We start from the raw sequence: 15,453 nt of genomic DNA on the forward strand, positions 1-15,453 counted from the left end.
TGATTTGCAATGTACCAGTCAGCACTTGTGGAACTCCCATCCCTATTGGTCCTCAGGTGCCAGTTGTTGTGCCAGACCTACGTTGCTTTCGGGAGAAGGAAAACTCTGATGGAGAAGGAAAACTCTGACCCGAAACCTCCTCTGCCTTGTGGGTATACCCATCCATGAGAAAGGCTTTGGGAGTAAACCCTCAGGAAAAATCTGTACCTGCTGCCTTGCGGGACCTTTTTGGGAGACGAAAAGGCTATGGAGTAAACCCTACACATATCTGAAGTGGAGTCCCTAACATGATTGGATGGCGCCTTGTACGCCTCCGTCCCGTCCAACAACTCCTGCAACCAAACTGGTGCTAAACATACAGTGGTACCTCGGGTTACATACGCTTCAGGTTACACACTCCGCTAACCCAGAAATAGTGCTTCAGGTTAAGACCTTTGCTTCAGGATAAGAACAGAAATTGGGCTCCGGCGGCGTGGCAGCAGCAGGAGGCCCCATTAGCTAAAGTGGTGCTTCAGGTTAAGAACAGTTTCAGGTTAAGTACGGACCTCTGGAACGAATTAAGTACTTAACCCGAGGTACCACTGTATTGCTCTGCTTTCCTTTGGGCCACATCAGCGAGGCCGAAAGGGGCGTTGCTGGGCAGCACAGAATCTCCTTCCACACTGCCCACACTTGTGCCCCATAGAAGTCAGTTCAGTGCTGCTAATGCAACAAAAACAACATAGGAGGCAGCAGTTACCAGTTACCAGTCTCCACAGACACAGCAGGCACTGTGAGTCTCCAGCAGTTGGACTTCACCCTTGGAGGCACACTCTCTCAAGACAGACAGATGCCAACAACAACAATGTTGTGTTCGGTTCTTGAATGCAAAGAAGTGATCCCTAGATCAGAATCTGGCAACCCTGCTCATCCTTGTAAGCCAGGGGTAGGCAACATGGTGCCCTCTGTATGTTTTCTCCTACAGTTCCTATCAGCCTCAGCCAGTATGGTCGATGGTCAGGGATGATAGGAGTTTCGCTCCAAAGTATCTGGAGGGCACCATCGCATTGAGTAGGAGGTTGGACAAAATGACTTTGGAGAACCATTTTAGCTCTGTCGTTTCATGATTTTATGATCCAGTGAAAACCACAGCTTCTCTTGACATCCCTTGGAGAGATCCTTATTGAGAACCAAAAGCTGAGAGTCAGTACCAAATCTAAATATTAGTATTTTACCTATTGGCTTTCATTAAATATACCCCACTGAAATATTTAGCCTTAAAAATATTGACCTGGCATGGAAATCATCTTGTCTTTGTTCTCAGTAGGGTGCCTGAAAAATACCCGCTCATGAAAGTTAATCTTTCCGCTGCCTGTTGAGCATTCTGATTTAAGCAAAGCTAACATTTCCTAACTCTTTCCTTCTAACTGGATTTTTCCAGATGTTGCTTTCCTTTTTGGAGGGTGGAATTCTAAAAGCATTTCCTTAGCAGATAAGATTTCTTTTATTCTTATTTGCGGGCACTGAGGTGGAAAGCAAGAAATGTGATACTCTTTTCTTTTCTTTTTTGAAAAATAAGATGAAACTACCTTCCCTATTGTTTGCCATTCCCCAAAGTGTTTCCTGTTCTACCTGTTGAAAGTGCTGAGCTCTTTCTTAAACAGAGCTTAGTTTGCTTCTAATCAGCAAGTTATTTGCTTACCTAAATCAGTGCAACAGACAAGCCTCATTATTCTTGGTAGACTGGTAGATATTTAACCTGTGCGTGTGAGCCATTGCATGTGTTATTTTTTTTTCAGCTTTTCCCACCTGTGGCCAGTATGTCTCTGACATGAACCAATATTTCAAAATGTCAATGGAGAACAATGCACGAACCTTATTAATCTGATATTGTGGTCAAATAGACCCAGCTAAGACATAGGCATTGTTTCTAGAATAAGTTAATTTAAGAAACTTCGAGGAAGGAAAGTTTGCCACATCTTCCTTTGCCCTACACGACACCTGCAACCCCAAAAGGCATGGAGGCTGCTGGGATTTGGGCTCCAAATCTACTTTTGGGAGATTGGCCCTCTAATGTTAATTCCAAAGAGTTCTTGCAAACCCATGATTCTCATGCACTTTTTTTCCAGCTCGGCTCCTCCTTGAGGCATGAATTTAAAAAATTCAGAATCTTAATCTGTTGCAACAACACAGTGTAATCAATATGCTGTTAAACACTTAAATGAAAGTTTTCATCATGGATATATTAAAATCTGCCTTCTCCTGAATAGGAAATTCAGGAGTGATCAGGTAGTGGGCACCAACATTCCTGATACATTAAAGCAAAAAGAAAGAAAAAGAAAAAAAGAAAAGAAAAGAAACAAAAAATGCTTGCTGACTGATAAAAACAAAATTCTGAGCATGCTTAGTTTTGTATTTTAAATAAGACCATGATAACTACAAGGAATAAAATTGTTGGTGTATGCACACCACAAATGTAAATCCACTTGTACTGTTTTGGCTTGCTCACTGTTGTTGTTGTTGTTGTTGTTGTTGTTGTTGTTGTTGTAGTAGTAGTAGTAGTATATGCTGCCCATCCGCCCCAGCCACTCTGGACAGCTTAAATAAATAAATAACCATCAAACATTAAAAACTTCCCTATGCAGGACTGCTCTCAGACTCCACTGTAGTTTGGTTTGTTTCTGTTGTTAAGAGACTCCCTTCCCAGCACCTTCACAGGGCTGCAGTCCCCAAGGGGTAGGCCTGTGGTGTTTGCTTCTACTGCCCCTGCACGAGTCTGCCCCAAGCACGTGTCTGGCTTGTTGATTATAAAATGTACTTAAATATAGGAACAAAGAAAGGGCAAATGTCAGTTGCTGCAGAGTCTGGAATGCTCAAGGTGGCTAGCTGCTGACTCCAGCGCTGTTTGTCTCCATCAGCTGCTACTCTCTGGCTTATAGTTTCAGGGGAACCCTGGGTTGTGGGGCCCTGCACCCATGTACAGTGGTACCTTGGGTTAAGAACTTAATTCGTTCTGGAGGTCTGTTCTTAACCTGAAACTGTTCTTAACCTGAAGCACCACTTTAGCTAATGGGGCCTCATGCTGCCACCGCGCGATATCTGTTCTCATCCTGAAGCAAAGTTCTTAACCCGAGGTAATATTTCTGGGTTAGCGGAGTCTGTAACCTGAAGCGTATGTAACCTGAAGCATATGTAACCCGAGGTACCACTGTATGTGAAAGCACTCTATATGTCAGGCACTTTCATGTTAGGGGAGACTTTGACCACACAGTCCCTTCATACCACTCAAGGTGTACCCGAGTTTCACTGACTTAAAATAACTTCTGCTTGTTTCAGTGGTATTCCCCCCCCCCCCGAGAGTGTTTACAGTTGCAGCCCTATTACTACTACTACTAATAATAATAACAAATTTTTATTTATACCCCACCCTCCCCGGCCAGAGCAAGGCTCAGGGCGGCTAACACCAGTAAAATTACAATAAAAACATAATGGGGGGGCGGAACCCCAATTTAAAATATGGGTTAAAATACAATTTAAAATGCAGCCTCATTTTAATAGTAGCCCATGGATCAATATAGGCATAACCAGGATTTTTGTTGGGGGGGGGGGAGCAGGACTTTGTTAGAGGAGGCAGAACCGACGTGATTGGTCAGTTAGTTAAGTATTTCTATTGCTTTACTTGATCTATGGGAGGGGGACAGCTGCCCTTCTGTCCCCCCCCCCCAGCTATGCCCATAGCCCTACATCTTTTTACTTCTCGTTCCCTACATCCTGATTCTTCATGTTTGCCTAAACCCAGTGAAATAAATGTGTTTTGTTAGAACACACCTAGATTTGCATAGGATCAGGTCACAAAGGACGTTGTTGGCAATTGAGCAAAAATATTCTCTGCAGGAGCTGAGCTGGGGTGGCTAATTCCGCCCCAGATGCTCGCCAAGCTACAGAGGCACAAGACAGAAGCAGATGGGAAACAAATCAAGCTTTGGAGAAACAAGCCATAGCATGTTTGCTCAGCTGTAAGATGACTCGTGGTTTGTCGAGGAAACTATGCTTAAAATAAGCCATAACTTTTGTGTTATGTGTGAATGCAGTCAGAGATTGGCCCAAGATCACCCATGGCTGAATCTCTGTCCTTCTGCTGCTACATTCGAACCATTGCATCACATTGATGTGTATTATTAACCTTTGCAGCCTGTTTGCACCCATTTACTCAGAATTAGTCCTTACTGACTTCTTTGGGGATTGCTCTAAGAGCTAGGGCTTAAGAGCTGAAGTTTGTTGTTGTTTAGTCGTGTCCGACTCTTCGTGACCCCATGGACCAGAGCACAGCAGGCACTTCTGTCTTCCATTGCCTCCCGCAGTTTGGTCAAACTCATGCTGGTAGCTTCGAGAACACTGTCCAACCATCTCTGTCATCCCCTTCTCCTTGTGCCCTCCATCTTTCCCAACATCAGGGTCTTTTCCAGGGAGTCTTCTCTTCTCATGAGGTGGCCAGAGTATTGGAGCCTCACCTTCAGGATCTGTCCTTCCAGTGATCACTCAGGGCTGATTTCCTTAAGAATGGATATCCATTCTTAAGGAAAGAGCTGAAGTTAGGGTTGCTCAATAGGCTACCTTTTCCTAACAACCCAATCCTATGCAGCCTTAGACAAGTTTAATCCTAGAAAAATCAATAGGCTCAGGGTGCAGACTTACACACCTAGGTGAACAAAGGAAATCTTACTTCTGAGAAGACATGTATATGATTGCATGGTAAGACTGCATTCTTCTACCCACTATTCCCAATGACATGGGACATATGGAGGACTACACAATTATTATTATTTTTAATGACCAGTAGCACCTTAGAGACCAACTAAATTTGTTCTGGTTATAAGCTTTCGTGTGCATGCACACTTCTTCAGATATCCAGATGCACACGGAAGTTTATATCCAGAACAAACTTAGTTGGTCTCTAAGGTGCTACTGGACAATTTTTTAATTTATTCTGACTGCGTTAGACCAACACGGCTACCTACCTGAATCTGGAGGACTACACAGTTACTCTGTGTAGGACTGCAGTCTTACAGTTTGATCCTATGTTTGTTATCTTGGAAGTTAGTTCTACTTATTTTAATTTCCTCCAAAGTGTGATAGGATTGAAGCCTTCTGTGTTCAGAATTGCACACTTGTATTTAAAAACAAAACCCTGCAACTGGTTCCTTCACACATGCATTCACAGTAAGTTTCTTGTACTTAAATGAAACTTCCTTCTTGGGCTAGCAGCATTGTAGCCTGACCCTATGCATGTTTACTCTCAAGTAAGCATATGTAGGATTACAGCCATGCAGCCAGCCCTACATATATTTACTCAGGCAAAAGTTATATGAGGGATTTACTTCCATTTTCCAGCTCTAGTTTTATTTGTTTTTACTTTCATCATGATTGATGTGCCGAGAGTGACAGGGAACATTGACTTTACGATCAAGGGGAGGTGGCTCAGCCTACCACTTTCTGGATCTTACAGCTTTGGCAAGTTAAACAAAATGCAATTAAGCCTCAGACATGAGCTGCTTGAGAATTTTGCTTCATTGCTCTGTATCCCAAGCCTTTGCAAAACCAGCCCATTACGGAAGAGATTTGTTTCAATCATTAAACTGCATGTGCTGTAAGGGTGCTGCAGTGTACGCTATGGTTTTTTATTTATTTATTTATTTATTATTATTGTTATCTATGTATTATTAGTTATTGAATTTATATACCGCCCTATACCCGGAGGCCTCAGGGCGGTTCACAGAACAAAATCAAAAATATAAAACCACAAAATATATAATCAAAATACAAACAACAACCCAATACCCCCCCCCAAAAAAACACATTTTAAAAGGGGAGTGTTGACTGAAGGCAGTTGCTTGGTGACAAAGTTCAACTGCATGCTCTGAGATTGTATACAGATCCGTACTTAACAATCATATTCAGATCAAATAAGCAGTGACTGTGAACCCAAGTTACAACATAGAAAGTTGCTCTGGCAGTTCAGTTAAAACTTTATCATTTAATTTCCAGGTCACTTTTTGAACGTGTTCAGAGCAGCTTTCATAAGGCCCAGATGGATCAGCCAGACCAATGCCTTGCTGTGTTCATCTGATAAAACAAAATGTACACTACAATCCTATGCATGTCTACTCAGAAGTAACCCCCAAGGAATTCCAGGGGGGGGGTTATTCCCACTTTTTCAGTGTGCAAATGGCTGAATTCTTTCTCAGGATGGGAGAGTTAAGGACAAGAATGCAAATTAAAGTGTGGGAGAGGATAAAGTTCTGGACAGAATGGGGTGCTAATCTTTGTGTTGAGGAGAAAAGTATTAGAACAGACTCTTGATGAGAGTTTCCCTTAGGTCTCTTATGAAATAAGAGGTTCTTTGCTGGGCTGTGATGAGTTCAATATATCTGTTGACAAAGAAAAGTTTTTATTGCCTTCCCAAGCTTCACCTGTGCTGCAATAATACCCTGCAGGCTATGTGAGCAAAACATTGTAAAAAGAAGGGTGGAGCCCATGTATTTTGCTTGTGTCCTTAAGACTGGTGAAGGTGGTTTGGTCAGGTGGTGGTGAGGTCAGAGGGAAATCTGCAGCCTTTTACTTTTGGCCACAGCAAAATTAATAGAATCAGAGCACAGGGCTAGCCTCCAGAACCCAGTATCTGACAACCATTCAAAAAGGGAAGGCTTGTAGCTGAGATGTAGAGCATCTTACTTGGATGCAGAAAGTCCCAGATTTGATCCTTGGCATCATGGGCTATAGCCAGGGGGGAGGGAAGGGGGGCAGCTCCTCCCTCCAATCAAGTAAGTAAGTAAGTAAGTAAGTAAGTAAGTAAGTAAGTAAGTAAATCACTTACTTAAAAGTAGAAAACAATTGGAATATTTGAAATCGAAATGCTCACCGAGGTCACATGGATGCATTCTAGCGACACAACTGGCATCCCGACCGTCGTTGAGACATTTTGTTCCGAATCTGCTAGACAGAGCCAGACAGAGGATGAGGGCAGGTGGGTGTCCTGTCCCTCCACAGCATAAATCCTGGCTAAGCTCATGCTTGGCATCTCCAAGTGCAAGTAGATAAATAGGTACCGCTCCAGCAGGAAGGTAAACGGCGTTTCCGTGTGCTGCTCTGGTTTGCAAAAAGCAGCTTAGTCATGCTGGCCACATGACCTGGAAGCTGTATGCCGGCTCCCTCGGCCAATAAAGCAAGATGAGTGCCGCAACCCCAGAGTCACTCACGACTGGACCTAATGGTCAGGGGTCCCTTTACCTTTACCTTTAACAACCCTGTGAGGCAGGCTTAGATAGGCATGGTTTGCCTAAGGCCATCCAGTGAGATTTATAGCTGAGTAGAGATTCAACCCAAACCAGCAGTTCTCAACCTGTGGGTCCCCAGATGTTGTTGGACTACAACTCCCATCATGCCTAAGCTCTGGCCTTGCTAGCTAGGGGTGATGGGAGTTGTAGTTCAACAACATCTGGGGACCCACAGGTTGAGAAAGTCTGACCCAACCACTCTAATGTGGGGAATGTTTGGGGCTCCCATCATGGGAGTTGCTGAACTTCAACTCCCATCGTCCAGTTGCTGAACAACAACTCCTATCACCCCTGGCCATTGTCCATGATTGGTGGGGCTGATGGGTGTTGTAGTTCAGCAGCAACTTGTGGGTCAAAGGTTCCCATTGTTGCCCTGCTTTCTACTCTGGAGGACGTAGGAGCTTTACGAAAAGATGGAGAAATAAGCCTGTGCTTATTTAACACTGGGTTAAATGGGTAGCATTCTTATTCGGAACTGAGGAAACAGCTACTGCAGGCAGACAGGAACTACAGTTGCCAATCTGATCAGGTTTAAAAAAGCACCTCACCATCACTTATGCCTTTTTCATCAATTTCAGCTCCAGAAATCAACCTGGGATTTTTCACAATGTGCAGATGAAGATCAGCTGCTGATGTCTGCGATTAAACAGATAGAGACAGTGGAATCTAGTGGAATCCCAAGCAAGTTTTTTTTAGAAAAGTGTCTCCCCAATTGCAGTGGGGCTTACTCCCTAAATAGTGTGTTTAGGACTGAAATCTTAAGGCAATGGGGCTAAACAAATACCTCTCAACACAGACACACAGGAACAAACATTTAATCAGCCTTTGCTCAAAGAGTGGTTGGATGTGGCCATTGGCAATTTCTGGCACCTGATTAACAACCGGGAAGGTAGTCTCTGATTGGATGCAGGGTATTTAAGAGGAGAAGCAAGCAGCTAATTACGTTTTAAAAACCCAAAAACTAAGCAGCTGCTTTCCGTGCTTATCAGTAGTTTAGTCCTCTTCTGGGATTACTGGGCAGTGAAGGCTTTAAAGGAATGGAGAGAATTTGCCTAAGAGCTAAGTTCAGGTGAATTCCTGGATGAATGCTGGAGTGTGCTTGTTCCTCCGGGATCGCAAGGGGAGGCTAGGGTGTGGCTTACATGCTCTGCGTCAAGTTCATTTTTCACAGTTGTGTGACTGTATTTCCAGACCTTCCAGGTATCCCTATTTTCCAGGGGTGTCCCTGATTTTTAGAAGCTGTCCCGGTTTCTGATTTTATCCCGGAATGTCCCACTCTTCCTTAGGCTGTCCCTATTTTCATTGGAGAAATGTTGGAGGGTATGGAGTTATCCAATCCCTGAGCCTTCTGAAGGCAATCCTGTATAGGGAAGTGGTTTTTTTTTTTTAAAAAAAAAAATTTCAATGTTTTCTTTTTTTTTATGTATGTTGGAAGCTGCCCAGTGTGCCTGGGGCAAACCAGTAAGATGTGTGGGGTATAAATAGTAAAATTATCATTATGGAATGGGTCGTCCTTATTTTCACCGGAGAAATGTTGGAGGGTATGTATTTCAGTTATGGTAATAGCAGACCCCCAACATTTGATTGTCTATACCCTGTCTGTAATTGTCTATATTCTGGTAATTGGGAGCAAAGTATATTCTGTGATCATACTGTACTGGTGTAACAATCTTGGCTGTGTGTAGTTTTAGGGTTTGTTTGTTGTTTAAGCAAATTTGTTGTCCTCAAGGAAGGTCATGGGATGGAGCCTCTCATAATTTTCATAGTGATAATTTTATTATTTGTATCCCATCCATCTGACTGGGTTGCCCCAGCCACTCTGGATGGCTCTCAGAGGGTACAAACTTTAATGGCTGGAGCCCTGAGGCCCTATCCATTTCATGTCTCCTTTTCCTCTTTACAGAGAACTGTTATGGGGCCACACTTCCTTTATGAGGCTGAGCTCTCTGTGGCATCATCCTAACATGGCATGGAAAGAAGAGTTCCTGCTTTGTCGCAATGCGGGATTTGCATGCGGATTTAGGATGTGGCGTCCAAGGGTCCAGTTCTGTTGTTCTTTAATGCTAGTGTGCCTGTTCATGGACCTTTGCATGTATGGCACTACATACAAGGATATGTTCATGATACGTTTCAAAGCAGTACTCGAAATTCACCAGGTGCATTTTGCACCTGCCTCTTGGCAACTTATGACCAAGTGAAGATGCCCGGGCGCCAGGATGGTGCCTGATGTCTCCACCATCTGGAGGTACATGCCTGGGAATCCTTGGATCTTGCCTCTTTTCACACACTAACAACACATCTTGTAGAATTCTATCTGTGATATTTTATCTGCACAATCAGAGAGAATTTCAGGAACCCCAAAGTTGCATTGAAAAATGCGACTTTTGAGCCATCTGACCCCAAAATGGCAACTAGACATTCCATTTTGGCGACAGTAACCCTGGTTTAGGAGCCATTTGGTGCCTAGCTTATGTATCTAATACTGTTGGAAGCATATGGTCAGTGCTGGGTTGGGAAGGCAGGAATTAGACTAAATAATGGAGTGCTCAGCTCAAAAAGAAGCATTTGTCTTAAGGTTATGAGACAACTTCCAGAGTTGCCTGGGAAGAGGAATTGATTGTTGAACCGCTCTGTAAACTGTAGCTCTGTGAGTGGAATAGGAGTCGCCGAACAATTCTCCGCACACTTAACCAGACTACAGCTCCCAGAGTTCTTTGGGGAAAGCCATGAGTTTTTAAAGTGATATCATAGTGCTTTAGATATATGGTGTCGGTATGACTCAGCCTGCCCTTTCCTATTAAGTTGCAACAACATCCATCGTACTGACCACTCCTGGAAAAGGTCATTGTCTTCTTGGCATCCTGTGGGCTTCCTGGTTGGCCATTGTTGAAAATGGAATCCTAGACTGTATGGACCCAAGGACTGATCCAACAGGGCTCTTATGATAGCTGTCCTCAATGTAATACATTTTTAAAACTTCCCCCACCTCCTACAGATGTTGCGAGTGCCTAAGATGTTGTGGAAGAAGAGACCCAAGGCCTCGAACGGTTTGGCTTGGCCACCCAGAAAAGAGGGACCAGCGATACCCACGCAATGTGATCAACAACCAGAAGTACAACTTTTTCACTTTTCTGCCAGGGGTATGTATTCCACGTTGAAAAACTGTGTGCTTTCCTCTTCTATTGATATTTGAGTGTTGAGTGCCAGTTGTTTATTTGGAGTGGGCAATTAAGGCAGCTGTTACCTAGATTGGCTCAATCTACTCTTCTGCATTTAAGTGAAGCTTAATTTTGCTTCTCCCTGTCTACGCCCCAATAAACCATCCTGTTGCCTACAATAGTGAAGAAGTCGCTGAGGAATTTCCCAGTCCAACACAACTGAATGGAGGGAAGAGAAGGGACTGAAATTGGGACGTTTCCCATTTCAGTCCTCTTTCCCTGTGATATATGTATCAATGGACACACTGTCCTTTCCGTATAGATGCAGCGTTTAAACTGTGCTATAATGGGGAAAATAGATGGGGGAGCCACAGTTGACTACATATCTTTAATGTCCTGGAATGTCTTGGAGTTTGCATTTTTTTCTTAAAGCTTTCCTGGTTAGCTGAATTCCTAAAATGTTGCTAGATGCCTTGGAACAGCCTTCAACTTGGTATCCTCCAAATATTTTGAACTACAACTCCCATCAGCTCCATCCAGTTGATGGGATTTGTAGTCCAGAACTTTGGGAGGGCACCGGGTTGCGAAAAGCTGTCTTAAACGTTTCCATGGTGAGCCGTGTTAACCTTAGATGTGCTGCTACAAATGCCTTTCTTGTTCCTCACTCTCTTTCTTAGGTGCTGTTCAACCAATTCAAGTACTTCTTCAACCTCTACTTCTTGTTTCTGGCCTGTTCTCAATTTGTTCCTGAAATGAGGCTTGGTGCTCTTTACACGTATTGGGTTCCTTTGGTAGGTAGTATCGAGTTTATTTATTCAAGAAAAGTTTCAGTGTTTGAATACAAGATGCCCTTTGTTACCTTATTTCAGAGATCTAAGTGGTGCTGTAACTTAAAATGGTTTTTGTTAGCTTGTTTTATGAAGCCTGGCCTTTATGTGTTTGGGAATTGTAGCTGCCGAAAGTGATTTAATAAAGGTTTGCTATTCAAAATTGGGACCTTCAGCGGTCTAAGGAAATGCATGAGGGATATTTGATCCAAAAAGGTAATTTATCCCATAACTCAGCCATTCTAGGAGTACAGCTATGGGAGATTCCTTTGTGTTAACCCTGGGAAGAGTAAGACATCATGTGAACGTTCCACCAATTATTCCCGCAACAATTAACTATACAGGTGAAACTCGGAAAATTAGAATATCCTGGAAAAGTTCATTTTTTTCAGTAATTCAACTTAAAAGGTGACATGGCTCCCCAAATATCTTTTCTGATGAGAGCAGCTTTTGCATCTCATTTGGAAACCAAGGACCCAGAGTCTGGAGGAAGAATGGGGAGGCACACAATGCCAGATGCTTGAAGTCCAGTGTGAAGTTTCCACAGTCTGTGTTGATTTGGGGAGCCATGTCATCAGCTGGTGTTGGTCCACTGTGCTTCATTGAGTCCAGGGTCAACGCAGCCATCTACCAGGAGATTTTGGAGCACATCATGCTTTTTCCCCGCAGACGAGCTTTATGGGGATGCTGACTTTCCAGCAGGACCTTGGCACTTGCCCACACTGCCAAAACTACCAAAACCTGGTTCAATGCCCATGGGATTACTGTGCTTGATTGGCCAGCAAACTCGCCTGACCTGAACCCCATAGAGAATCTATGGGGCATTGCGAAGAGACAGATGAGAGACATGAGACCGAGCAATGCAGAAGAGCTGAAGGCTGCTATTGAAGCATCCTGGTCTTCCATAACACCTCAGCAGTGCCACAGGCTGATAGCCTCCATGCGACGCCGCATTGAGGCAGTAATTGATGCAAAAGGGGCCCAAACCAAGCACTGAGTACATATGCATTCTTCTACTTCTCAGAGGTCCAATATTGCTCTATTTGCAGTCCTTGTTTTGCTAATTTCATTTAATATTCTAATTTTCTGGGATTGTTAATTTGGGGCTTTCATCAGCTGTGCTCCATGATCATCACAATTATAACAAATAAAGGCTTGGCATATCTCGCTTTGCATGTCATGAGTCTATCTCATATATTAGTTTCACCTTTTAAGTTGAATTACTGAAATAAATGAGCTTTTCCACGATAGTCTAATTTTCCGAGTTTCACCTGTATATTTTTTGGCCAGTGTTTCAGAGACTTTATATGTTGGGTTCAGAATTAAGCTTGTACACCGTATTAAACCAAATGATCTAGAGCTCGGGGTGAGCAGTAAGGTAGCCAAGTTTGTGGATGATGGCAAAACATTCAAGGCGATGAAAATAAAGTGGGATTTCAAGGAGCTCCAAAAGGAGTCCAAACTGGATGAATGGGTAGTAAAATGGCAAATGCAATTCAATGTAAGCATGTGTAAAGCCAGTGAAAAAAAATATTTAAAATATTTAAAAATCCTAACTTCGTATATATGCCCATATATACTGGTGGTCACTAACCATGGACAAAACTGTGGGGTCAAAGTTGATAACTCAGTGAAGATGTCAACCCAGGGAATCTTCCCAGTAAGATTCTGAGCACAATTCAAAGTGTTGCTGCTGACCTTTAAAGCCCTAAACAGCCTTGGTCCAGTATACCTGAAGGAGCGTCTCCACGCCCATTGTTCTGCCCAGACACTGAGGTCCAGCGCCAAGGGCCTTCTGGTGGTTCCCTCACTGTGAGAAGCCAAATTACAGGGAACCAGGCAGAGGGCCTTCTCGGTAGTGGCACCCGCCCTGTGGAACACCCTCCCACCAGATGTCAAAGAGAAGAACAACTACCAGACTTTTGGAAGACATCTGAAGGCAGCCCTGTTTAGGGAAGCTTTTAATGTTTAACAGACCACTGTATTTTAATACTTTGTTGGAAGCCACTCAGAGTGGCTGGGGAAGCCCAGCCAGATGGGTGGGGTATAAATAATAAATTATTTTATATTATATATGAAGCAACCCACAAAGTCTGGATGTAAATGTCATGACAAACCAGGCTCTGTCCATGGGAACTTGTTCACATTAAACCATTGTTTGCTTTTGTTTTTAATACTACTTAATATAATGTTCAGACTGGGTTGCTGTGCGGCAAATCTGTGTAGTTTTCCCAGAAGGTTTTATTTTAATTTTAAGCCAAGAAGGGTAGCTTTAAATTTGATTGGAACAGTGTGGTGTCTTTGTCTGAATTGCACCTCCCTGAAACCTGTTAGGGCAATTAATTAATTGGTTTTCCAAATTGTCTTGTTTTGCACCATCCTTTTATTTTAATGCCTTTGCACGTTGTTGGGTTTGCTAGTTATTGAGAAGGGCAGGAAACAAATTCAAGGTGGCTACTGGAAGCCCCCATCCACTAGCTTTCTGAGATTTCGGCAGACTTTGCCTGCACCCTTTCAAGCATACCTTCACAGCTGCGAGGACAAGAAACTTGAACCCGTTTAAACAAAAGCCAAGATTCTTGTGATCCCGAATTCTGTGGCCTCATTTTATATATGCCATTGTGTCAACAATCTGGTGCTTGCCTGTAGCTGCACTGTTTCATTTGTTATGGCTTGGGAAAGAGAAGCGGAGAGTTAGAGGCTAGTTTTTGCAAGGCTGGCTTGCAAACCTATAAGGCCATTGTGATTTGCCCCCCATCACATGAACCATTGAAATTCAGCATGTGAGCTGCCAGGGCTATATATAAAAGGCCTTTTGTTCATTGCAGGCTGCTAATGCAACCATTTTGGTATAGAATAGCAACTTGGGATGGCTTAGTGAGGCAGAACATGAAGGGTTTTTTTGGGTGGGGGAGTGATTATTTGAAATCCTTGATTGCCAAATGCATCTAGATGATTTATAAAAAATATATACTGCTGTATCATAAGAATACATCACAGAGGCTTATCACTTTGTGTGTGTGTTGCCTGTAGCAATAACGAGCTATGTTTTTGGACTCTTTATCAGAATGCTAATTAAAAACAATAGTCTGAAATGCTGCAAAACATTCAGAAGCCATGGTATATAAAGTCTATAAGTGCCAGAGGAGATTTCCATCTTTTAGGGGGGTGAGGGGGGCACATGCATGCCATGACAACTTGGTGCCCTCAAAGGAGAAATAATGAAACCCCTTAGGGCTGGCTTCATGCAGTGACTTCCAAATTTGTGCAGCTGTTGTGTATCCCCTCAGAAGGATTTGCATCTCTTTGCAAAGCGTCCCCAAGCCTTGAGGGCATGTAGCAATGCACTTCTGAATTAATGTTCATGAGAAGTTTTGCAAGGGATGCCCTGAAATTAGCCAGACAGATTAGTTTCCTTTGAGGAGGCGTTGTGGCAGGTGGGTGGGGCTTAACTGCATTTAAGTAACAAATTATAATTTCATAATACAGGTAAGGAAAAGAAATATTAAGAGACTTGTGTGTCAACACTGAGAATGTTCTTTTGGATATTGTTGTGCATTGGTTTTTTAAAAAACAAAACAAAACAAGGAATGCCTCCAGACCCAGGGGTCAGCAACATTTTTCAGCTGTGGGCCGGTCCACTGTCCCTCAGACCTTGTGGGGGGCTGGACTATATTTTGGAAAAAAAATATTGAACGAATTCCTATGCCCCACAAATAACCCAGAGGTGCATTTTAAATAAAAGGACACATTCTACTCATGTAAAAACATGCTGATTCCCAGACCGCCCGCAGGCCGGATTGAGCAGGTAATTGGACCATATCCGGCCCCCCAGCCTTAAGTTGCCTACCCCTGCTCCAGACTGTCAATATTTTGCAGGAGCGATTTGAATGCTTATGCCAGACCCTCCAAGTGTCCCTATTTTCCAGGGATGTCCCTGATTTAGATAAGGTTTCTGATTTGATCCTGGAATGTCCCACTTTTCCTTAGGATGTCTGTATTTTCACTAGAGAAATGTTGGAGGGAATGGAATTATCTGACTCTCAAGCCCTCTGAAGGCAATCCTGAATGAATAGGGGTGGTTTTTTTTACATGTTTAATGTTTTATTATGTTTTGATATATGTTGGAAGCTGTCCAGAGTGGCTGCAGCAACC

General features: G+C 43.2%; 1 protein-coding gene across 3 annotated transcripts in view; it reads left to right on the forward strand.

Annotated features, from left to right (window-relative positions):
• Nucleotides 1-15,453, forward strand: part of ATP9A (ATPase phospholipid transporting 9A (putative)) — a 102,801-nt gene that overhangs the window by 20,724 nt on the left and 66,624 nt on the right. For all 3 annotated transcript variants that reach the window (XM_081867566.1, XM_081867564.1, XM_081867565.1), the window contains exons 2-3: nucleotides 10,309-10,453; nucleotides 11,149-11,262. In XM_081867566.1, coding sequence (XP_081723692.1) covers nucleotides 10,309-10,453; nucleotides 11,149-11,262 — 259 coding nt within the window. The remainder of the gene's footprint in view (nucleotides 1-10,308; nucleotides 10,454-11,148; nucleotides 11,263-15,453) is intronic.

Source organism: Podarcis erhardii (assembly GCF_964252035.2).
Source record: "Podarcis erhardii genome assembly, chromosome: 6".
NCBI lineage: Eukaryota > Metazoa > Chordata > Lepidosauria > Squamata > Lacertidae > Podarcis > Podarcis erhardii.